The 25,567-nt window shown below is 46.0% G+C and overlaps 1 protein-coding gene across 1 annotated transcript; it reads right to left on the minus strand.

The window, feature by feature from the left end:
• Positions 1–141: 141 nt before the first annotated feature.
• LOC146617621 (collagen alpha-1(XII) chain-like) lies at positions 142–24,874 on the minus strand. The gene is made up of 12 exons (XM_085373501.1): positions 24,796–24,874; positions 23,729–23,878; positions 19,168–19,287; positions 14,725–14,889; positions 9,529–9,675; positions 7,973–8,140; positions 7,401–7,520; positions 7,148–7,312; positions 6,618–6,764; positions 5,535–5,680; positions 4,962–5,091; positions 142–200 (listed from the first exon to the last, which is right to left on the minus strand). The coding sequence occupies exons 1-12, from the start codon at positions 24,872–24,874 to the stop codon at positions 142–144; spliced, it is 1,596 nt and encodes a 531-aa protein (XP_085229627.1).
• Positions 24,875–25,567: the final 693 nt, after the last annotated feature.

The raw sequence follows: 25,567 nt of genomic DNA on the forward strand, positions 1-25,567 counted from the left end.
TAAACATAATTCACAAAATTAAAAATCTTTCATCATTCCCTCCTGTTTGTAGCTGAAATTAAAAAGATACATCAATGTGTTTCAGACACAGACCCTACATTGTGAGTGCTTTCAGTCTGGTCGTCATAAAATGTGTATCATTCAAACATAATCATTCATCACATTAGTTTCATACTCATCGTCTTCTCCTTCTTCCTCGTCTGGCACAATGACATATGCAACAAGAGATTGAGATATCATTCTTGATACCATTCCTCTTACAGGGGATAAGGGGATTGCAGGGGATAATGCATGTAGTAAAGATACAAAACATGATAAGTATTAGGCCAATAAACATCAAAACCTTAAACCTTTCATCAGTCTCCTAATCTAAGGACCTTGGAGAGAAAGAGGCTGGACTTTTTGTGAAGGCGTTTCTCCTCTCATCCCAGGGCCTTGTCAGTTCTGTCTTCTAATCATAATCATTTGTTCAAATTTCCTTCTTTTTCAAGATAAAAATTTAATTTATTTACACAGTATACACAGAATATTTTCCCACAATATTTCTTATTTTCCGCTGACCATAACTGAGGTAAGTGAGGCCTGCAGTTCTTTGGATTTTATTCTTTGGATGTCGTCCCAGTTCAGCCTCCTTTCAAGTGGGAAGAGTCTCCACACGATCTGCTACTTAACGGGGCGGGGGGTGCTGCTACTAGCTCTGCCTGCCCCAGTTCTTACGACATCCAGAGGTGGATGGACAAAAGAGTAGAGGTGGGAAGTTCTTGAAATTATAATGTTTTGAATTGGTTTGATGATTTGAAGGTAACATTGGTTTCATATTTTACTGCAATAACATTTTATTATACTCAAATTAGAGCCTTATGAAAAGGACACCGAGGGAACAGTTTACCCTGCCCGGGATAGGGTTACCGGGGCCTCGCCCTGGAGCCAGGCCCGGGGAGGGTGCCCGAGGGCGAGCGTCTGGTGGCCGGGCCTTAGTCCATGGGGCCCGGCTGGGCACAGCCCGAAGAGGAGACATGGGCCCATCCTCCCGCAGGCCCACCACCCGCAGGAGGCGCCATAGGGGTCGGGTGCATTGTGTGCCGGGTGGCGGCCAGGAGCGGAAGCCCTGGCGGACTGACCCCCGGCTGCCAAGACTGGCAATAGGGACATGGAATGTCACCTCTCTGGTGGGGAAGGAGCCTGAGTTAGTGCGTGAGGTTGAGAGGTACCGGCTAGATATAGTCGGGCTCACCTCAACACATGGCTTGGGCTCTGGAACCAGTCTCCTGGAGAGGGGCTGGACTCTGTCTCAGTCTGGAGTTGCCCTTGGTGAGAGGCGGTGGGCTGGGGTGGGTATCCTAATATCCCCTCGGCTTGCTGCCGGTACGTTGGGGTTTTTCCCGGTGGACGAGAGGGTTTGTTCCCTGCGCCTTAGGGTCGGGGAACGGGTCCTGACTGTCATCTGCGCTTGTGCGCCGAGTGGCAGTTCAGAGTACCCAGCCTTCTTAGAGTCCCGGGGGGGGGGGTGCTGGAGGGTGCTCCACCTGGAGACTCTGTTGTCCTGCTGGGAGACTTCAATGCTCACGTGGGTAACGACAGCGAGACCTGGAGGGGCGTGATTGGGAGGAACGGCCTCCCTGATCTGAACCCGAGCGGTGCTCTGTTATTGGACTTCTGTGCTAATCACAGTTTGGCCATAACGAACACCCTGTTCAAACATAAGAGTGCCCATAAGTGCACGTGGCACCAGGACGCTCTAGGCCGTAGGTCGATGATCGATTTTGTAATCGTATCAGCAGACCTGCGACCATATGTTCTGGACACTCGGGTAAAGAGAGGGGCTGAGCTGTCAACTGATCACCACCTGGTGGTGAGTTGGATCAGGTGGCGGGGGAAGACGCTGGACAGACCTGGTGCACCTAAACGCGTAGTGAGGGTGTGCTGGGAACGTCTAGCAGAGGCCCCAGTCCGCGAGATCTTCAACGCACACCTCCGGCAGAGCTTCAACAGCATTCCGAGGGAGACTGGGGACATTGAGTCCGAATGGACCATGTTCAGCGTCTCCATTGCCGAAGCTGCTGCATTGAGCTGCGGCCGCAAGGTGGTTGGTGCCTGCCGTGGTGGTAATCCCCGAACCAAATGGTGGACACCAGAGGTGAAGGGAGCCACTAGGCTGAAGAAGGAGTCCTATCGGGCTTGGTTAGCCTGTGGGACTCCGGAGGCAGCCGACAGGTATCGACAGGCCAAGCGGAATGCGGCTCGGGCAGTGGCTGAAGCAAAAACTCGGGTGTGGGAGGAGTTCGGAGAGGCCATGGAAAAAGACTTTCGGACTGCCTCGAAGAGATTCTGGCAAACCGTCAGACGTCTCAGGAGGGGAAAGCGGTGCTCTACCTGCACTGTGTATAGTGCTGGCGGAGCGCTGCTGACGTCGACTGAGAAAATTGTCAGGCGGTGGAAGGAATACTTCAAGGACCTCCTTAATCCCACTGACACGTCTTCTGAGGAGGAAGCAGAGTCTGGGGATGAGGGGAATGACCCGCCAATTTCCGGGGGCGAGGTCACTGAGGCAGTTAAACAACTCCTTGGTGGCAGAGCCCCTGGTGTTGATGAGGTCCGCCCCGAGTTCCTGAAGGCTCTGGACGTTGTAGGGCTGTCCTGGTTGACACGCCTCTGCAATGTTGCGTGGAGATCAGGGGCAGTACCTGTGGACTGGCAGACCGGGGTGGTGGTCCCCATCTTTAAGAAAGGGGACCGGAGGGTGTGTTCCAACTACAGGGGGATCACACTCCTCAGCCTCCCTGGGAAAGTCTATGCCAGGGTTCTGGAAAGGAGAGTTCGTCCGTTAGTCGAACCTCGGATACAGGAGGAACAATGCGGTTTTCGTCCTGGTCGCGGAACACTGGACCAGCTCTTTATCCTCTCCAGGATACTTGAGGGTGCATGGGAGTTTGCCCAACCAGTCTACATGTGTTTTGTGGACTTGGAGAAGGCATCCGACCGTGTCCCTCGGGGTGTCCTGTGGGAGGTGTTGCGGGAATATGGGGTGTCTGGCCCATTGCTACAGGCCATTCGATCCCTATACAACCGTTGCAAGAGCTTGGTTCGCATTGCCGGCAATAAGTCGGACTCGTTCCCGGTGGGTGATGGGCTCCGCCAGGGCTGCCCTTTGTCTCCGGTTCTGTTCATAATTTTTATGGACAGGATTTCTAGGCGCAGCCAAGTGGCGGAGGGCTTTCACTTTGGTGGCCTCAGAATCTCATCTCTGATTTTTGCAGATGATGTGGTTCTGTTGGCTTCATCGGGTGAGGGCCTCCAGCTCGCACTGGAACGGTTCGCAGCCGAGTGTGAAGCAGCGGGAATGAGGATCAGCACCTCCAAATCTGAGGCCATGGTTCTCAGCCGGAAAAGGGTGGAGTGCCCACTCCGGGTCGGGGATGAGTTCCTGCCCCAAGTGGAGGAGTTCAAGTATCTCGGGGTCTTGTTCGCGAGTGATGGGAGAAGGGAGCCGGAGATCGACAGACGGATTGGGGCTGCAGCTGCAGTAAGGCGGACGCTGCACCGGTCCGTCATGGTGAAGAGGGAGCTGAGTGTAAAAGCGAAGCTCTCAATTTACCGGTCGATCTACGTCCCTACCCTCACCTATGGCCACGAGCTGTGGGTAGTGACCGAAAGAACGAGATCGCGGATACAAGCGGCAGAAATGAGCTTCCTCCGAAGGGTGGCTGGCCTCTCCCTTAGAGATAGGGTGAGAAGTTCGGCCATCCGGGAGGGGCTCAGAGTAGAGCAGCTGCTGCTCCACATCGAAAGGAGCCAGCTGAGGTGGTTCGGGCATCTGACAAGGATGCCCCCTGGGCGCCTCCTGGGTGAGGTGTTCCAGGCATGTCCCACCGGGAGGAGGCCCCGGGGCAGACCCAGGACACGCTGGAGAGATTATATCTCTCGGCTGGCCTGGGAACGCCTTGGTATTCCCCCAGATAAGCTGGAGGAGGTGGCTGGGGAGAGGGAGGTCTGGGCCTCTTTGCTTAGGCTGCTGCCCCCGCGACCCGGCCCCGGACAAAGCGGATGAGGATGGATGGATGGCTGGATGGATATACTCAAATTAAACTGTTATATTTCAAGACCATGGACAGCGAACATGGTTTTCACTGTGATCTCCAACATGACTGTTTTTAAAGGTGGAACTACACAGTTTCAGCTACACTTCGACAATACATAAGATGTCACGGAGATCGTGCATTGCACTTGTCAGATTAGGCTCATCACACTGAAATGAATTGACTGCGCTTTTTAAACACACCTGAAAAACTAACCACACCTATCAACGCTATTGTGCGGATTGTACTCACACACTAATTTAGTTGGAAACAGCAGCTCAGTTTTGTGGACTCACACATTTTACCTTTATCCACCAACAGTCAGCCATTCTACACACAAAGAGCCACAAACTGGTTTGTTGATCATGGGAGCCATGTTGTTTTTATTAATCCTCGGATCAACATAAAGAGAGTACATGAAGTAACTGTAATGTAGTCACATTTATAAACAATTTGAGTCTGAGTGCTCGCACCATGCAAACTCCACAAAGGATGAAACCAGGAGCTGGAATCAGGAATCTTATTGCTGTGAGACAGAAGTGTTAACCATGGTGGTGAAGCAGTTAGCACTGATCATAATGATCCTAAAAACACTGAAATAAAGATATGAACACGCAGACCGACACAGATGGAGTATTTTCAAGTGGCTGACTGGTTTTGGGGGAGTGGAAACGACTGAAGAAGAGGAGTTAAACTTTCTTCTGAATGATGCCCCCACCGCTCAAATGACACCTATCCATCTCCTGAAAGGAAGAGTTCAAAGACGAAGATAGAACTAGTTTGTCGTGCACATGGTAACCTGAACATCAAACATAGTGTCCATGCACTAAATAAAATGATGAATTTTTTTTGTTCTTTAATTTTTGTAGAAGAGGAAACACTCACGGGTGGTCTCGGTGCCCCTGAGAGGCTCGCTGCTCCGCTCGCCCACCACAGCATAAACATTGATGACGTACTCAGTCAGAGGGTTTAGATTTTCCAGCACTACAGTGGTCACTGATCCCTCGACTTGCAGCTGAAACGATAAAGCAATGGTTCTTATTCTGTTGACCAGTGAACGAGTAAATGACAGGTGGATTTGATCAAAACCAAAGAATACTTCAAACCAACAGTTGGACTCACTTTTGGGATTTTGTGAGTGTCACAGTTCTGGGTCTTCAACACGGTTTTCAGTTCTGCATTAATTTTCTGTTTCTTATTGTGTGGCATTGGCCACTTTCTGGGCCAGGTTCTGTTCATAAGTTTCTGAAATGTAAAACTCTAGACTCAATGAGTCTTATGCAGCATTTTTATACACTGTTTATGCTCTGATGGGTGTATATTTTTATATTTGGGTTGTCACAAATAAATGAAATGAGAGTTTTGCCATCAGTATGAATTACATGTATTCTGATGGTGGGAGCTAAAAGCCTCTGGTCTCTGGTTACAAAATAACATAAAGGGGAGAGCTGATCTCACCTCCTTGGGGGGTCCTCCGGGTGCTATCGAGTAAGTGACGCGAAACTGGTCCACGGTGCCGTCAGGTGGAGTCCAGGTGGTGCGGAAGGAGCTCTGTTTCACCTCTGAGGTCACCAGGTTGGTTGGTGCCCCCAGTGACTCATCGTCTGAATAAGAGACAGAGCACAGAGAATGGAATCCATCATGTTGACATCAAACGATGCAACATATCACATATCCTTTTATCATTCAGCTAAGCTAAGAGGATAATCTTCTGTTTTCAGTGCAGAATTGATTTGTGAATAACAAAAACAAAGTAATTTCTATTTCCTGTGTGTCATGTGTCGTCAGTTTCATTGCTGAAACAGGGTAAACGCTGCTGTGCCAATGAGTGCTTAATCTTTAAAGCCTGAACCATGAAATAATTGTAAGAATTTTCCATTTCTTTTGAAAATACAGTTTTTTTTAAAGCCTCTGATGAATCGGACTGGACAGCCGGAGAAAAGCAGCCAATGTATGAAGAAAAACTTGGAAAGTCCTGAAGAACGCATGGAAAGCTATTGCTAAAAACCACTTTAACAAATTATAAGAGTCAGGTTCCCCAGAAGGAAATCTAAAGGTATAAGAGTTGGCTCAAGACTTTTGCACAGTAACTGTATTAGTCTATTAGTTAGTATTAATTAGTAGATTTATCAGTGCTTTGCTCCACCGTCTTGTCTAAATATGGAAACCTCTGACTCAAAAACCAACAGAGCGATAATCGTTAAGCTAAAGTTGAGGGTTTAAAATTCACAAGCCAGTGGGTGATGTGACAATGATACAATGATATAGATATATATTTTTACTAAATGTACACTTATTAAATCACTTCAAAATTTCAGGAGATTAAGTTATTCAAGCTATATTAAAGGTTTTCTACACAACATTAATAAACAATGCAGTTTGGTTACTCTTTTAAGAATCAGCTTGATCAGTTTCATAGTATATGTACACATACAAGGAATTGGGCTCCAACTAATTTCCGACCTTTTGAAATCTTGACCAGTGCAAGATTTCATAAAAGTTATTGAGATGCTGGTCTTATAATTATCCAGTGTCTCCAACCTGAGCCCTTTAAGCTGTTGTACAAGTTGATTGTGAGGTCATTAACGATGTCCGGCAGGAACTCAAAGTCAGTGACGGAGTATACGTGACTCTCATCTGGATCAGAGGCGATGGACTTCAGCTCATTCTCATCAATATGAGCTATACCTACCAGAAAAATGCACGATCAGATTGAGAATTACACATTTAAACAGAGACTAAGAACAAAAATAATATCAGTGTCTTCCAAATGAATCAGTCAAGCTTCACTCCTGTTAGCGAAGAACAGGAAACTGACGTTAAAATTGGTCAGTGCAAGACTGGAAACTCCTGAGATCTCTCTTTCTACTGCCTTGTAAGAACACTTCAGGCTAATGGTAGTGGTGGAAATGGTAGTGGGGCCCTTAGTACCAACTGAACCATCATTTAAATATCAAAGCATGAGTATTGTTGCTGGTGTTTTTTCTTTCTTTCTTTTTTAAATCACAGTCTGTAGCTCATTGCTGCTTTCCTTGCATTTTTTCCCTATGTAAACAACCAAGCTCACTAACCAACAGCATAGAGCTCAATGCCACTGTCTCTGAGTTTCTGTGAGACTCGGATGACTTCGTCCTGGGACCTTCCATCAGTGATCAGGATGCCAATTTTGCGGGAGTCTCCACGCATCCCCACATTAGGTTTGAAGTTGTTTTCAAGCATGTAGTTTAGAGCCAAGCCTACAACACAGCAGCAAAGATGTTTTACCAAGACTTCAGTTGGAAACATTGCGGTGGGGGGAGCCTAGCAATGCTGTTAAAAAGTCACCTGTCATGGTGTTTCCTCCTTTATGTGGCAGGTTGGCAATGGCATGCAGCAGGGATGCTTTGGTGGGGTGGGCGTTGAGGTGCCATTCAGTCCTTGGATCACCACTGTACTGAGTCAGACCTGCAGAAAACACATCCAATAATGTAGAACACCAAAGATACACAAACTCTGATCCTCAGCTTTTTCACAAAATAGACAAAATGATAACAACTACAAATAAAGAGGGACAAACAAAGCAACCTATTCTGCTTTTCCTTATTTTCTGCCATCTATACACTGTTCCAACGGTGGATGTTCAATGTAAACAAAGTTTTGAATAATGAGATTAGTGTACATACAAGTAATCCTTGTAAAGCCAGGCTTCAGACTACTCGAAATGTTTGGTACATGTTCAGCATAACGTAAAAGAAACCAGATATCCAGTCATCTCAGGCACAGAAGCCCCACCCACCTGCTGTTTAAATCATCTGCCTGTAAAGAACAGCCAATCAGAGGAAAGCTGACTTAAAGTAGTGATTCTGAAACTTCTTCTCGTTTGCCCCACTTTTTAAATGAATCAAATCAACCTTTACCGATCTGGACACTTTCTGGGCCAATGTCAAACACACTGACCACACGAGCAATGAAGTTGCAGACTGTTTTGAAGTTTACGTGTCCAACACTCCAGGATCCGTCAACCAGCAGTACGATGTCGGCTTTCGCTGTGGTGTTACACTGAGCATCTCCAGAGAGAGGTGGTGCTGTTGGGAGGAGGGGAGGTTAGTGAGACACCTGGTACACAACAAATACCCACCTCACCTATTGAGTCCCATTTTAACTGTTTGTATGTGAGAGAAAAGTGAGAACGAGTGAGATGAAATACATAAGGAGGAAAGAAGACAAAGGCACAGAAAAGACTGTCGATTCTTTTCTCGTCAGATAACTGGCCCTGTGTTCTCAGTAGGAAGTAGCCTCTCCCACACTGTGATCTATGGCACCACCTGCTCCCAAAATTATTTACATGTTCCTGCTCCAGGAAAAGGCTGCTCAGCTGTTCAAAACAAGTTAGGAGACGTTTTAGCTCTTTTAAGGGACTGCAGTAATAAACACAGTAGTCTAAAAAGCAGCCTCCTATCTGGTTTTCCTAATCAGTTTTCCTTGGCGTCAATGGAAATCCAAATGAGATCAAGAAAAGGTGCAAAGCAGATCATATAAAAAAGAACCACTGTTCAAAAATACAAGTTTAGTACAATATTTGAAATTTTAAATAGATACTAATAAAGTGAAGTAAAATTTATTTCATATTGAGGTGAGTTGGTCATTCTATCCGCTCTTATTTTCTCTCTCTACAACAGCGTTTGGGAATTCTCATTCCCGACCATTTTCATTCTTTTGGTCACTACCCAAACCTCATGACCATAGGTTAGGATAGGGACGTAAATCAGCTGGTAAATTAAAAATTTCACTTTTATGCTCACTTCTCACTTCACCACAAAAGATCAGAGCAGTGTCCACACCACACCAATCCACGTGTAAATCTTTCACTCCACTTTGTCCTCCCTTGTGAGCAAGATAGAGATACTTGAAGTCCTCCACTCCACCCTTCTCCAGCTTAGAACATGGCCCCAGATTTGGGGGTGCAAATTCTCATTCCAATGCACAATGACTGAAAATAGCACAACTAAAGAACAATGGGCTGTGAGGCCAGTTTCTTGATCATTAATATTCAAATTGTCATGACCATTGATCAACAGCCACTGGTCAAAGACCATTGATCAATAACCAATGATCAGTGGCCATGAGTACCATTTACAGAGAGTTGGGGAATAGCTGTAATCACAGCATTGTAAGATGGTGAAAGGTGTGCCCTACATGGCTATTTCTAACTCTAAATAATAGTACAAGCCATGAAAGTAAAGTCATGATTGCAATGTTGAACAATTAAAGGGCAATAGCCTTTATTAAATCACTAAAAAATGTGCCACTCTACACTTCCTAAAAGAGTTATACAACAGATTCAAATAACTAGCTATAGCCTCTTGTCAGAAAAACTAAAATTGGGAAGTCTTTTCAGCTTTGTAAAGTGTTGAACAATGTATCTAAAGCTAACTGTGATGCTGGTCTAATGCTCCAGTTACTCATTACCAACCTGAGGCCTTTATGCTGTTGCACAAGTTGATTGTGACATTGTCAACGATGTCCAGTAGGAACTGGAAGTTGCTAACTAGGTACATGTGACTCTCGTCCGGATCAGAGGCAATGGACTTCAGCTCGTACTCATCATAACTTCCTATACCTGAGGGACAAATGATTAGGTTGAGAATTTCACTTCAAAATAGAGATTTCAAAACAAAAATAGCATATCAGTGTCTGCTAAATAAATCAATAAACCATCATTAAATAGGTACACTTAATAAAAATAAAAATCTGGATTTAAGAGGGAGCCATTAAAGAGAAGCCAATATAGGAGAAAGATGCTCTCTCTTTCTAGCCCATTAGATATATATAATTCAAACTACTGCAGCACAGTACTTGTAATACTTACAGCATCCTCTAATCACTATAATACATTATTATGGTCAACAGTATCAAACACTGCACTGAGGTCTAGCAGGACAAGCACAGACATCTGTGATGAGCTCTGAAACCTGACTGAAACTCTGGAATAAACCATTCCTCTGCAGGTGCTAATTTAGCTGTTTTAAAACTACCCTTAGCTTAGACAGCTGGGTGCTGAGAAAGCTGGGATTGAGGGAGAGATTGAAGTTGCCCCGGCTTTCCTATCACATCTGAGAGGGTAAAAAGTCTTATCATCCAGCCTTTTATGCTTAAAATGATGCACGGTATAACAGGGCTTTTCCATATTTTCTAACAGTAAACCATCTTTATTCTTGATCAAAGATATGATCAAAACATACGTTTGATTAACATGTTGAACGGGAAATGTAGTTTCAGTAGTGAAAATTACATTAATGTCTGGATTTTGTGTGCATAGACGTGATCCAGCTTTCACCTTGGAGAATCAGTGTCTGCAGGAATGCGAGGAACGTCTTCTGCTGGAATTTTCAACAGTGAACATCTTAGGTACCATCTTATGAACTGTTCATCTCACAGAAGACAAAGGGAAGAACACGGTATCTCTTCTTCACTTAACATTTATACCTGTTTACCCTTTTCCCCCATTCTCTTACTTGACGTCACATCTTCTCAGATGACATCTGACATGTTGACAGGTTTTTGCTGCTGTGCTGAAGTCAAAGTGAACTTTATTTATATCAGGAGTCAGCACAGAGACTACAAGCCCATTATCATCAATGGAGCTCCAGTGGAGAGGGTGCAGTCCTTCAAGTATCTCGGTGTCCACATCTCCTCAGACCTGACATGGTCTGCCCACATTCATGTCCAGACCAATTGTCCGCCCTTTCTATCTGCCCCGTGAGTTCACCTCGGTCATCGCCACGGCGGTCTACATCCCACCCCAAGCGGACACAGGTATGGCTTTGTCCGAATTACATGATGTGCTGAGCTCGCTTCAAAACAAGGACCCGGGCGCAGCCCTCATTGTAGCAGGAGACTTTAACAAAGCGAACCTCAGACAAGTCATGCCAAACTTTTACCAGCATGTCTCGTGTCCAACGAGAGGGGATCGAATTTTGGATCACTGCTACACGCCATACAAGCAGGGCTACAAAGCTGTCTCACACCCGGCTTTTGGGAAGTCTGACCACAACGCCATCTTCCTCATCCCCCAGTATAAACAAAGCATACGGAGGGAAGACGTGACCACGAGGGAGGTAAAACGGTGGACTGCCCAATCAGAAGCTACGCTACAGGACGCACTCAACGACGTCGACTGGGACATGTTCAGAGCATGCACAGTCGACATCAACGAGTTTATGGAAGTAGCAGTATGCTTCGTCAATATGCTAGCGGAGGAGATTATCCCCACTGCGAGAGTCACCACATTCCCAAACCAGAAACCGTGGATGGACAGATCGATCCGCACTGCAGTAAACGCCAGGACCGCCTCCTACAACGCGGGTCTCGCCACTGGCGATATGAGCGCCTACAAAGCGGCCTCATACGGCGTGCGGCGCGCGGTGAGAGATGCCAAACGCCGGTACCGGGAACGTGTGGAGTCCCACTTCCACCAGGGCGACACACGGAGTATGTGGCACGGACTACGCACCATTACGGACTACAAAGCCAGGGACACTGCGCCGATCAACGCCGACTCTGCATTCACCAACGAGCTGAATCAGTTCTACGCCCGTTTTGAGGTTAGCCAGGCGGCTAATGCTATCTACCGCCTGACTACCGAGGACAGTGACGTCATCAGCGAGAGACCGGTGACCAGCATCGCGGAGCATGACGTCCGAGCGGCACTGAGGAGAGTGAACACAAGGAAAGCGGCGGGGCTAGACGGCATCACCAGCCGTCTGCTGCGCTGCTGTGCTAACCAGCTAGTGTTCACTTACATCTTCAACGAGTCCCTGGCGAAGTCTGTGGTCCCCACATGCTTCAAAAGATCCACCATCATCCCTGTGCCCAAGAACAGCAAACCCTCATCCCTGAACGATTACCGGCCAGTTGCACTGACCTCGGTAGTAATGAAGGTGTTTGAGAGGCTGTTGAAGAACATCATCTCCTCCTCCATCCCAGACACCAAAGATCCGCTGCAGTTCGCCTACAGATCCAACAGATCCACAGAGGATGCCATCACCCACGTCCTACACACCACTCTCAGCCATGTGGACAAGAAACAGGGTAACTATGTGCGAATGCTGTTTGTTGATTACAGTTCAGCGTTTAACACAATAGTGCCCTGCAGACTGTTCACAAAGCTGAGGGATCTGGGACTTAACAGCCGTCTGTGTGCATGGGTGTTGGACTTCCTCACTGGCAGATCTCAGGTGGTGAGGGTGGGCAGGTGCTTCTCCAACAGCATCACCATCAACACAGGAGCACCATAGGGATGTGTCCTCTCACCACTGCTCTACTCCCTCTACACTTCAGACTGTGTGGCCACCCATGGCTCCAACACCATTGTGAAGATTGCTGACGACACAGTGGTGTTGGGTGCCATCTCCAACAACGATGAGACGGCCTCCATGGATGAAGTGAAGAATCTGGCATCGTGGTGCCAGGACAATCACCTCCAGCTGAACGTCAGCAAGACCAAGGAGCTGGTGGTGGACTTCAGAAGGGGTCAGCACAGAGACTACAAGCCCATTATCATCAATGGAGCTCCAGTGGAGAGGGTGCAGTCCTTCAAGTATCTTGGTGTCCACATCTCCTCAGACCTGACATGGGCTGCCCACATTCAGGTCCAGACCAAAAAGGCTAGGCAGCACCTGTATCACCTACGACAACTGAGGAAGTTCAGGGTCTCTCCAAAGATCCTCAGGATTTTCTATACAGGCGCTGTGGAGAGCATCCTCACACAGAACATGACATCGTGGTTTGGGAACAGCTGTGTGAAGGACCAAAAAGCTCTCCAGAGAGTGATCCATACAGCAGAACGCTGCTGCAGGGTTGCTCTCCCCCCGCTTCAGGACACCTACACCAGGAGATGCCGGACTAGAGCAGCGCAGATACTGAAGGACCCGTCCCATCCTGGCAACAAACTGTTCCAACTTCTGCAATCTGGTAGAAGGTTCCGCATCTTCCGGGCAAGGACAGAGAGACTCAAGAGGAGCTTCTATCCCCAAGCCATCCGTGCCCTAAACACACACACCCGCCCTCTCACATCATCTATAATTGACTGAGACAGGACTCTCTTCCAGACACTAAACCAAGGCACAATGTACATTTCAATTCCTTTAATTTTAAATATGTTTATATTGTCTATCCTGTAAAATAGTCAGATGTCTATTCATATTAATGTACAGAATTCACCTGCTTGCTGCTACTACTGCACATTCACCCAATGTATATACTATATATATATATATATATATATATATATATATATATATATATATATATATATATATATATATATGTTCTTCCTCTACACCCCCCCCTTCCACATGTCGAGGAGTCAGGCTACATTCCACTGTGTGTTATACTTGTATAACTATGCATGTGACAAATAAAGAACCTTGAACCTTGAACTTGAACCTTGAACCTTGAAAAAGGCTAGGCAGCGCCTGTACCACCTATGACAACTGAGGAAGTTCAGGGTCTCTCCAGAGATCCTCAGGATTTTCTATACAGGCGCTGTGGAGAACATCCTCACACAGAACACCACATTCTAGTTTGGGAACAGCTGTGTTAAGGACCAAAAATCTCCTCAGAGAACGCTGCTGCAGGATTGCTCTCCCCCACTTCAGGACATCTACACCAGGACTAGAGGAGCGCATATACTGAAGGACCTGCCCCACCCACGGGGTGGCTGTAGCTCAGGTGGCAGAGCAGGTCAGCCACTAATCAGAAGGTCGGTGGTTCGATCCCAGGCTGCATCCTGGCTGCATGCCAAATATCCTTGGGCAAGATACTGACCCCATGTTTGCCTACACAGGTGGCGCCTGTGTCCGGCAGCCTCGCCTCTGTCAGTGCGCCCCAGGGCAGCTGTGGCTACAATGTAGCTTGCTATCGCCAGTGTGTGAATGTGTGTGTGAATGGGTGAATGACTGAATGTAGTGTAAAGCGCTTTGGGGTCCTATGGACTACAAATGCGCTATACAAATGCATTTACCATTTACCATCCTGGCAACAAACTGTTCCAACTTCTGCAATCCGGTAGAAGGTTCCGCATCATCCGGGCAAGGACAGAGAGACTCCAGAGGAGCTTCTATCCCCAAGCCATCCGGACCCTAACACCTCCCCACCACCACACACACACACGCTCTCTCACATCATCCAAGGTTGTTTTATTGTCAGGGTTAGAATTAGGTTATGGTTAGGTTTGGGCTAAGGGTTAGGCACAAACATTCATTTTTGATAGTTAAGTTTAGGGTAAGTGGCAAGGGAAAGCATTATGTCAATTAGATGTCCTCATTAGGATACGAAAACAGGATGTGCGTGCGCGTGTGTGTGTGTGTGTTTTTTTTTTATGTGTAGGTGTGTGTGTAGGTGTGTGTGCGTGCATCATGCGTGCGTGCGTGTTTGCTGGGCAAGAAACATTATACAATCATGTTAGAGTGGCACCCAACTACCCAGCACATTATGCCAGGCCCACAATCTGTGCAGGTGGTGGAAGCGTTTCCTTGTATGGTGGCTGAGCTAGCTAGCACGAACCTAAGAGTAAGTGCATTTTGTTTCAAGTGGTACAAGTTGTAGCTCATCACTGCTTAGCTAGTGTTACTTTTGTTTTCCCATTTAAACAATCAAGATCACTCACCAATAGCATAGAGCTTGATGCCTCTGTCTCTCAGGTTCTTTGACTTAAAGTAAACTTCATCTTGGGACTTTCCGTCAGTGATCAGGACACCGATTTTGCGGGAGTCTTCTCGCATGCCCACACTGGGATTTAAGTTGTTGTTACAGATGTATCTTAGAGCCCAGCCTACAAAATAGCAACAAAGAAGTTTTACAAAGAGTTCAGCCAGAACAGGTACATGTCACAATGCAGCAACAGACTCAAGCGTTGGATCAAGAAAAAAGTTGAACAGTTTATTTACAAAAGTCACACCAAGTGATATATACAAAATGTGCAGGGGAAAAGAGGTCCAGACATCCTAGGGCGGGGAAGGGCAACAACAATCCTCTTCAGTCACACACACGAGAATGTTCTCTTCAGTCACACACGCCACTCGATACACTCGTCATAACCAACATACATACGTCAGAACTCCAATGGAAAACAGGCAGGGACACGTCCAGGGAAATCTATGCACAAAAAGAGAATGAAGTCACAAACCAGGAAAATATATCAGGAACGAGATTAGCATGAGAGAGCCGGGCAACACTGACAAGAATCATGCAACGATCCAGCGATGAGAAACACCGACCTGCCATCTTAAATAGTCGCCAGAGAGCCAAGGTAGTGAGCAGCAGGTCCTTGTTACATACCTTGGTGCGCAGCAGCACAGACTACGTAGCTCGCCAGGCATGACGGCACCTGGGGAGATGGTGGTGGTCCAAGGGTACCTCGAAGGGAGACAATCCGGTGGCTAAGTAGATTAAGCGTACTCTATCCAGGGAAGACAGTGACTCCATACGGACTGGTTGGTTGATGCCACACAACGGAGGGCTGCTTCCTGTTCCTGGCTCATGCGTTCGGTTTGCCCATTGCTCTGCAGGTGGAAACCAGAGGATCAACTAACCCTAGAGCTCTTAGCAAAACAGAACACCTTCCAGACTCTTGAAGTGAACTACGGCCCTTGGTCGGAGACGATATCCTCTGGTATCCCATGAAGGTGGAAAACATGGGTAGTCAGGAGTGGGGCTGTTTCCAGGGCCGTAGGAAGCTTGGGTAGTGTGAGAAAAAGGGCAGCTTTAGAAAAATGATCAACAATGGTGAGGATGACTGTATTATCTGCCGAGGGTGGAAGGCCGATGACAAAGAGGGAGACCCAATCTCCCAGGTGATGGCTCCCACTGTGCAGGATGGAGGTAGGATGGGTGAAGCTTCACAGGACTCTTCAGATGAAGTAAACTGCCAGGAAAGATGAGATGACTGAGATGTTTTGCAGTTTGTAGATCGGTCAGGTTCTTGAGATCCATCCAAACAATGAATGGTGCCCCCACTCCTCCAGGGCGAGCTTGATCACCAGTAGCTCATGGTCTCCCACATCATAGTTTCGCTCTGCAGGTGATAACTGACGAGAAAGAAAAGCACATGGGCGGAGCTTACTGGGAGAGGACAGCCCCAATTCCAGTGTCAGAGGCGCAGGTCTGTTTGAAGCCCAAGCAAACCACTGCTTGAGCTGGCTGAAAGCTGCCTGAGCCAACTGGTCCCACTGAAAGAAGCTCTTGGGAGAGGTTGGGCGGGTTAAAGATATGGCTTTTTTGCTGAAATCACAGATAAATCTATGGTAGAAAGTGAAAGAAAAAACAAGGAACCATTGTAATTGCTTTCGGTTTCGTGTTCTGGCCAATCCAACACATCCTGTACCTTAACAGGGTCTGGTTTCAGGTTCCCCTGCTGGATGATGTAGGCCAAGAAACTGACCGTGTCAATGTGGAATTCCCATTCTTCACCTCTGACAAAAAGTCGGTTCTCCGGGAGACACTGGAGCACCTGCTTTACATGATTCTTGTGTTCTTCAAGCGATCTGGAAAAGATGAGGATATCATCTTGTGGTGGAGGTGTGGTCCCTGGCTCAGCTGCAAGGGAGGAGTGGTGCAGTGAGCTCAAAGGGGCAGTACCGGGAGGCAGGTGAGCCACAGGTGGTGGCGACACTGGAGCCTTACATGATTCTTGTGTTCTTCAAGCGATCTGGAAAAGATGAGGATATCATCTTGTGGTGGAGGTGTGGTCCCTGGCTCAGCTGCAGGGGAGGAGCGGTGCAGTGAGCTCAAAGGGGCGGTACCGGGAGGCAGGTGAGCCACAGGTGGTGGCGATTGACTGATGATGGTATTTCTTTCCGTTTCTCTATATAGTGAAGGCAGAGTCGAGTGGAGAGAGGAGAGAGCTGGACTGGAACAGACTGTTTTCCTTGAGTGCCCAACTGTCAATAAAAAGCAATAATAGTGAGCACAATCACCGTGTATGTCATGTACGTCTACAAGTGATGCCGAAACCCAGGAGTGGGGTGTCTGACCCAAACAATGAACCACCTGCCCAGCCTGTGCAGTTGTTGACACAGTTGTTGACACAGTTGTTGGCACAGATGCTGGCGGAGATGGCAATGATGTGCCAAGACTGGGCGGTGGCCCAGCGGGAACACCTGATTAAGCTGCAGGAACACTCAGACTGGCAGACCAGGTCCTGGAGTCGCTGGCGCCACCAAAACTATCTCCTCTGTCAGTAACGATGCACTGGATGGGGGACGGTGACGATGCCCAGGTCTTTTTGGAGGCATTCCGTGCAATGACAGAAGCGTGCCAGTGGTCACAGCGGAGTGGGCCCAGCGGCCGATTCCACTACTGTAGGGGGAGGCTCAAACGGCAGCCCTCAGCCTACCGCCAACCTTGTGGAGCAGCTTCTTAACAAAGAAGCTTCTTAAGCCTCCTTTACTGGCGGGCGCGACCTTTTGGCTTAGCGGGGCAAACAGCGATAATGTGGCCCTTACAGCCGCAACACAAGCACTCACCAGACGTAAGGCGGCAGTGCTGTTCAGCTACAGTTATGTGGTGAGTTGATTGCAGGTGTGTTGGCCAAAGGCCAGAACCTCTGATGAGTTCTGCCTTGGCAGATGAGAGATAAAGCAGAGGAAAACAAAAACAAACAATGGAGTGTTTGATCCTTGAGTGACGCCGAGAAGGCACGGGAACCACGACAGTACAGTCATATGAGAAGATTACAAAGACTTGTTTTTTGTTTGTTTGTTTCTCTCTTGGTGTCAGCTTACTGTGATGGGGGTTTATAGTCCCAGGAGCTGTTTTGTTTTTGGCATGCAATTTACTCCTGGTAGGATCTCCCTACAAACAGATCCCAAGTAAGGGATCAAATTGAGGGGATTTAGAAAGCCTCTATAAACAGGAACTCCAGAGACCACATTACACTGATTGGGACAGGGTTCCATGGCCCTACTTGGAGGCAATACTGTGGATTGATTGGCAGCCAGCGGCAGAAGCTCTAGCGGTCTAATCCCCAATTGCCAGTGACTACAAGGACATGGAACATCACCACTCTAGTGTTGATAGAGCCTAAGCTTGTGCATGAGGATGAAAGATCCTGTCTAGATATAGTCAGACTCACCTCAACACAACACTTCTGGAACCAGCTTCCTTGGAGAGGTGGTGGAAAGGAGTTGTATCCCTTGCCATATGGTGTCACTACACTTTTTTTTTCTTAGGGAAAAAGAGATTCAACTCTGCAGCTGCATGTCTTGTACACTCAGGTAAAGACAGGAGGAGAGCTGTGAACTGATCACTTTTGATGGTGAGTTATAAAAATCATCATGCCCAGACATATAGTGTGGGTGCACTGCAAGTGTCTAGCAGAAGCCCCTGTACTGGAGATCTTCAACTTCCACCTATCCCAAGGAGGCTGGATACACTGAGTCAGAGATCACTCCATGAATCCACAGACAGCTGCCAAGTATAGCCCATTGTCATAGGCCTTTTGGAGACTATAGTGAGAGCTTCTTTTGCATTGCCAATAATAAGTCATACTCCTGCGGGCTGGACTCCATCAGGATTACATTTGTCACAATTCTGTTCACATTTTTATCGAAAGAATTTCTAGGCACAGCCAAGGAGACAAGGGTGTTGGGTTTGGTGGTCTCTCCTTTTGCAGACGTTGTGGTTCTATTGACTTCATCAAACAATGACATCCAGTTGTCACCAAGATGTCTTGCAGTCAAGTTTGAATCAGCTGGACGAGAATTGGCCAGTCAAAGTCTAAGACTCAGGTTCTCAGTCATAAAAACTTGGAGTGCCCAATCAGGCTGTAACTGAGTAGCTGTCCTACATGTAGACGTTCAAGTATCTTGGGGTTATTGTTTGTAAGTCAGTGAAGGATGGTTGGTCTAGCATCTGTCATGCATATCCTATATCGGTAATTGTATTACTATTGCTATACACTATTGTGGTAAGTGTCCTAGTTGGACATCAACTAGCTGGACACGTCTAACTAGGACGAGGCCCCAGGGAACACTCAGGATGGTCTGGCATTGGCATTCGGGTCAGTTTAAATGCAGGAAGGACAGGTCTGTTGTGCTATTTAAAAAAATACCTGTCATGGTGCTTCCTCCTTTATAAGGCAGGTTGGCGATGGCCTCCAGTAGGGATGCTTTGGATGGGTGGGCATTCAGGTGCCATTCGGTCCTTGGGTCATCGCTGTACTGAACCAGACCTACAGAAAATACATCCAACAATGTAGCAAAACACCAAGGATACCCCATCTCTGACTTTCAGCTTCTTCACAAAATACAGGGAGTGCAGAATTATTAGGCAAATGAGTATTTTGTCCACAGCATCCTCTTCATGCATGTTGTCTTACTCCAAGCTGTATAGGCTCGAAAGCCTACTACCAATTAAGCATATTAGGTGATGTGCATCTCTGTAATGAGAAGGGGTGTGGTCTAATGACATCAACACCCTATATCAGGTGTGCATAATTATTAGGCAACGTCCTTTCCTTTGGCAAAATGGGTCAAAAGAAGGACTTGACAGGCTCAGAAAAGTCAAAAATAGTGAGATATCTTGCAGAGGGATGCAGCAGTCTCAAAATTGCAAAGCTTCTGAAGCGTGATCATCGAACAATCAAGCGTTTCATTCAAAATAGTCAACAGGGTCGCAAGAAGCGTGTGGAAAAACCAAGGTGCAAAATAACTGCCCATGAACTGAGAAAAGTCAAGCGTGCAGCTGCCAAGATGCCACTTGCCACCAGTTTGGCCATATTTCAGAGCTGCAACATCACTGGAGTGCCCAAAAGCACAAGGTGTGCAATACTCAGAGACATGGCCAAGGTAAGAAAGGCTGAAAGACGACCACCACTGAACAAGACACACAAGCTGAAACGTCAAGACTGGGCCAAGAAATATCTCAAGACTGGTTTTTCTAAGGTTTTATGGACTGATGAAATGAGAGTGAGTCTTGATGGGCCAGATGGATGGGCCCGTGGCTGGATTGGTAAAGGGCAGAGAGCTCCAGTCCGACTCAGACGCCAGCAAGGTGGAGGTGGAGTACTGGTTTGGGCTGGTATCATCAAAGATGAGCTTGTGGGGCCTTTTCGGGTTGAGGATGGAGTCAAGCTCAACTCCCAGTCCTACTGCCAGTTTCTGGAAGACACCTTCTTCAAGCAGTGGTACAGGAAGAAGTCTGCATCCTTCAAGAAAAACATGATTTTCATGCAGGACAATGCTCCATCACACGCGTCCAAGTACTCCACAGCGTGGCTGGCAAGAAAGGGTATAAAAGAAGAAAAACTAATGACATGGCCTCCTTGTTCATCTGATCTGAACCCCATTGAGAACCTGTGGTCCATCATCAAATGTGAGATTTACAAGGAGGGAAAACAGTACACCTCTCTGAACAGTGTCTGGGAGGCTGTGGTTGCTGCTGCACGCAATGTTGATGGTGAACAGATCAAAACACTGACAGAATCCATGGATGGCAGGCTTTTGAGTGTCCTTGCAAAGAAAGGTGGCTATATTGGTCGCTGATTTGTTTTTGTTTTGTTTTTGAATGTCAGAAACGTATATTTGTGAATGTGGAGATGTTATATTGGTGTCACTGGTAAAAATAAATAATTGAAATGGGTATATATTTGTTTTTTGTTAAGTTGCCTAATAATTATGCACAGTAATAGTCACCTGCACACACAGATATCCCCCTAAAATAGCTAAAACTAAAAACAAACTAAAAACTACTTCCAAAAACATTCAGCTTTGATATTAATGAGTTTTTTGGGTTCATTGAGAACATGGTGGTTGTTCAATAATAAAATTATTCCTCAAAAATACAACTTGCCTAATAATTCTGCACTCCCTGTATACAAAGTGATGAGAATTAAAATAATCAAAAATGTGATAAGTAAAGGAAATCTTGGAGCTGAAATTAGATCAGTGCTAATAAATTAGTTGGATATAGTGAATATTTGTTTTTAATTTTGTATTGCTGTGCTGTCATTTATTATCTTACTAATAAAAAACAACTCAGTAATTTTAAATACTTGGATGGATGTATTTGCTGGATAATATCCTACAAATCAACCTTTTAAGCTCAAGTATTGATGTGGAAGATTAAAAGTCCTGATATCAGATTTGTACTCAGTATCAGCAGAGTACCCAAAGTACCAAAGTATCTGTATCAATCGGAACTGGAAAAGTTGCATCGGTGCCCTTTGATCTTCTGTTCTTAAATGAGTCATATAAATAAACTGACATGGCTTATTCTTTAATAAATGATCAGAAGAAATTTTAAGGGAGGAGGAGCTACAACAGCTTTTTTTTAAGAGGGGGCAGAACAAAGGCTCTGCATACAGTGGGGCAAAAAAGTATTTAGTCAGCCACCAATTGTGCAAGTTCCCCCACTTAAAATGATGACAGAGGTCATGTCATGATCCTGGGTCTGCTGACCCAGCGTTTTGTGTTTAGTTTATGTAGCCTTCAGGTTTCCTAAGTTCATCATAATCATGCCTAGGTGTTTCTAGTTATTTTCCCCTCGTGTTTCCACTATGTTAAGTCTCCCCTGCTTTTCATGTATTTCATGTCTGTGGCTTATGTTGTCAGTTCAGGTTGTCATGTCTATATCTCACTGTGTTTCCTGTTTTATTGTGAAGAGGTCTGGTGTGTCTGTGTTCATCATGTTCAGTTACTCTCCCCCTGTGACGTAATTATGTTCATGTGTCAGCTGGGTTCCCCAGGTGCTGCCACTTCCCTCATTATCCTCCTGTGTCCATTTAGTCTGTGTGCTCTCAGCCATTCTTTGTCAGGTCGTCCGTTGTATTCACCCGTTGTACTCGTCCGTTGTTTCCTATGTCTCCGCTCCAGGTATCCCTGTCAGTTTGTTATGTTTAGAGTTTTCTATGTTTTGTTTTAGTTCACCCAGTTTAGGTCATTGTTTAGTTTTCATCGATTCCCTATTATTTTGTACCCTCGTTTCTTGCCTTAATAAACGGCTTGTTTTGTTATTCATATCTCATTTCGGTCTGCGCTTGAGTCCTTCCCTGCAACATACGGTCTGCCCTAGCCAGACCGTGACAGGTCAGTAATTTGCACCAGAGGTACACTTCAACTGTGAGAGACAGAATGTGAAAAAAAAAATCCATGAATTCACATGGTAGGATTTGTAAAGAATTTATTCGTAAATCAGGGTGGAAAATAAGTATTTGGTCACCTCAAACAAGGAAAATCTCTGGCTCTCACAGACCTGTAACATCTTCTGTAAGAAGCTTTTCTGTCCCCCACTCGTTACCTGTATGAATGGCACCTGTTTGAACTCATCATCTGTATAAAAGACACCTGTCCACAGCCTCAAACAGTCAGACTCCAAACTGGACCAAAGGGCCAAGACCAAAGAGCTTTCGAAGGACACCAGGAAAAGTATTGTAGACCTGCACCAGACTGGGAAGAGTGAATCTACAATAGGCAAGCAGCTTGGTGTGAAAAAATCAACTGTGGGAGCAATCATCAGAAAATGGAAGACATACAAGACCACTGATAATCTCCCTCGATCTGGGGCTCCACGCAAGATCTCATCCCGTGGGGTCAAAATGATCATGAGAACGGTGAGCAAAGATCCCAGAACCACACGGGGGGACCTGGTGAATGACCTGCAGAGAGCTGGGACCAAAGTAACAAAGGTCACCATCAGTAACACACTACAACGGCAGGGAATCAAATCCCGCAGTGCCAGACGTGTTCCGCTGCTGAAGCCAGTGCATGTCCAGGCCCGTCTGAAGTTTGCCAGAGAGCACATGGATGATACAGCAGAGGATTGGGAGAATGTCATGTGGTCAGATGAAACCAAAGTAGAACTTTTTGGTATAAACTCAACTCGTCGTGTTTGGAGGACGAAGAATACTGAGTTGCATCCCAAGAACACCATACCTACTGTGAAGCATGGGGGTGGAAACATCATGCTATGGGGCTGTTTTTCTGCCAAGGGGACAGGACGACTGATCCGTGTTAAGGACAGAATGAATGGGGCCATGTATCGTGAGATTTTGAGCCAAAACCTCCTTCCATCAGTGAGAACTTTGAAGATGAAACGAGGCTGGGTCTTCCAACATGACAATGATTCAAAACACACCGCCCGGGCAACAAAGGAGTGGCTCCGTAAGAAGCATTTGAAAGTCCTGGAGTGGCCTAGCCAGTCTCCAGACCTCAACCTCATAGAAAATCTGTGGCGGGAGTTGAAAGTCCGTGTTGCTCGGCGACAGCCCCAAAACATCACTGCTCTCGAGAAGATCTGCATGGAGGAATGGGCCAAAATACCAGCTACTGTGTGTGCAAACCTGGTAAAGACCTATAGTAAACGTTTGACCTCTGTTATTGCCAACAAAGGTTATGTTACAAAGTATTGAGTTGTATTTTTGTTATTGACCAAATACTTATTTTCCACCCTGATTTACGAATAAATTCTTTACAAATCCTACCATGTGGATTCATGGATTTTTTTTTCACATTCTGTCTCTCACAGTTGAAGTGTACCTCTGGTGCAAATTACTGACCTCTGTCATCATTTTAAGTGGGGGAACTTGCACAATCGGTGGCTGACTAAATACTTTTTTGCCCCACTGTATGATAACATGATGCAGTATACAATAGTAGCAGCAGTGAAAGCTTTACCGATCTGGACTCTGTCAGGGCCGATGTCAAACACTCTGACCAGGCGAGCGATGAAGCTGCGGATGGTTTTGAAGTTCATACGCCCAATGCTCCAGGAGCCGTCAAGCAGCAGCACGATGTCGGCCTTCGCTGTGGTCTTACACTGAGTGTCTGCACAGGCACAGTGGTGTGTGTGTGTGTGTGACATCTGGTACACAACAGATACTCACGACAAATGTCTGTTAAGTCTTATTGTGTGAGGGAAAATTGAGAAAGACAGACAGGAACTACATCAGGAGGAGAGAGGAGTACATCACAAAAACTCACTATCAGAAAGCAGATTACATTACATAACACAAGAAATTTGTCTCAGAGTAGGATGTGATGCATAATAACGAACCTGATGTCTCACAGTGGTAAAAACAAATGACAAATATTCCAAATCCATTCTGAATGACTGTTGATCAGTCCTAAACCCCCTCAACTCTCTTTATAGAGCAGCATTTCAGAGTAATTGTTCTGCAGCATGTTAAATATGCCTTACAGCATCTCTGCCTGACCACATGGACCTGTAAAAAAACACTAAATTAAATCCTGCTGTGGATCCAAGATCTTGGAGTTGGGAAATCAATCACTGTATCTGCTTCCAATTACAACAGGAACTTCTGCTAAGGATCAGCATGTCCTTTGAGTCTGATGGGAAGCATTGCATGAGACTTTTTCATAGGAAAAATTTGCATTGTAAATCTTAATAAACATGAAGCCACATTTAACTACACATTCAAGCTGCATTACTGCTCTCGGTAAGCTATATTTAGTGGATTAAACGTCTTTAAAAAATAAAAAGCTCCTCCCAGGAAATTCAAACTAGATTTAAGTTCTGATGGATTATCTGATCATCAAAACTCTTGCCTATGAGTTAAAGCAAAACACTTCACAGGCGTAGTTTGCTTCAGTTATTATTTTAATGTAGACAAAAAGTGCAGTTACACACAGCAGGAAGAGGACAGACAGAGGTGAGAGGAGGTGGAGGAAGTCAGATGTGTTGGATCAAAGAGGAAGAGGAGGGGGAGGAGGAGCGACTTTACCTTGCTCCTGGGCCTGAGAGGAGGACAGCAGCAGTGCCACGAGGGCCACAACTGTTGCCAGAGAGAGCCTGCTCTTCATCTTCAGCTCTACTGGTCTCAGCAGCGCATGAAGGAAGCTGCAAGAGGAACCAAGGAGGCGGTAAGGCTTCCTCGGGGCTTCACAAAACTGTTAATCCTCCCTGAACGTGAACCTCAGAGCTCATTATTGCACCTTTATTTTCATTTAAATCTACATTATGCTTAAAACAACAAAACAACTCAGCTTTGAAGAGAAAAATAACTCACATGAATATTACATGAGCAGCAATAAGATCACATGACAACCTACTGTATGAAAGACTAAAATTCACCAAATTCTACAAAATATTTAAGAAAATCTTTTTTTCTGTCTCTACAATATATTCTTTTTCTGTCATTTCTGTGGCTCAGATTATTTCCTCTCAGAGTAAAGACATGCATTTAATATTTCTGCATGATGAGAAATATTCACTCATGAGGACAAAGTCATCCCACTGTCTTGCGTAATGGAGGATCAAGCCGTGGCACTGTACGCAATTACGCACAGCAACGGTGAGATATAATCCATATAAAAAAATGACAACAACAACAAAAAGTAATATTTCAGAATTTAAAAAGCACGCAGATTTTAAACAGGTGATAAATGAAGGCGTGTGAATCAATCCCCCTTAAATTGCACCCAAACAGAAACCTTCAGGCGCTGACCTTCAGAGGAGACGGACACAAATGTCGTTTGCTTAAACAAAAAGTCTTC

The sequence above is a fragment of the Diplotaxodon limnothrissa genome, linkage group LG15 (assembly GCF_057381915.1).
Source record: "Diplotaxodon limnothrissa isolate DT_005_m linkage group LG15, D_limnothrissa_male_GT1.1, whole genome shotgun sequence".
NCBI lineage: Eukaryota > Metazoa > Chordata > Actinopteri > Cichliformes > Cichlidae > Diplotaxodon > Diplotaxodon limnothrissa.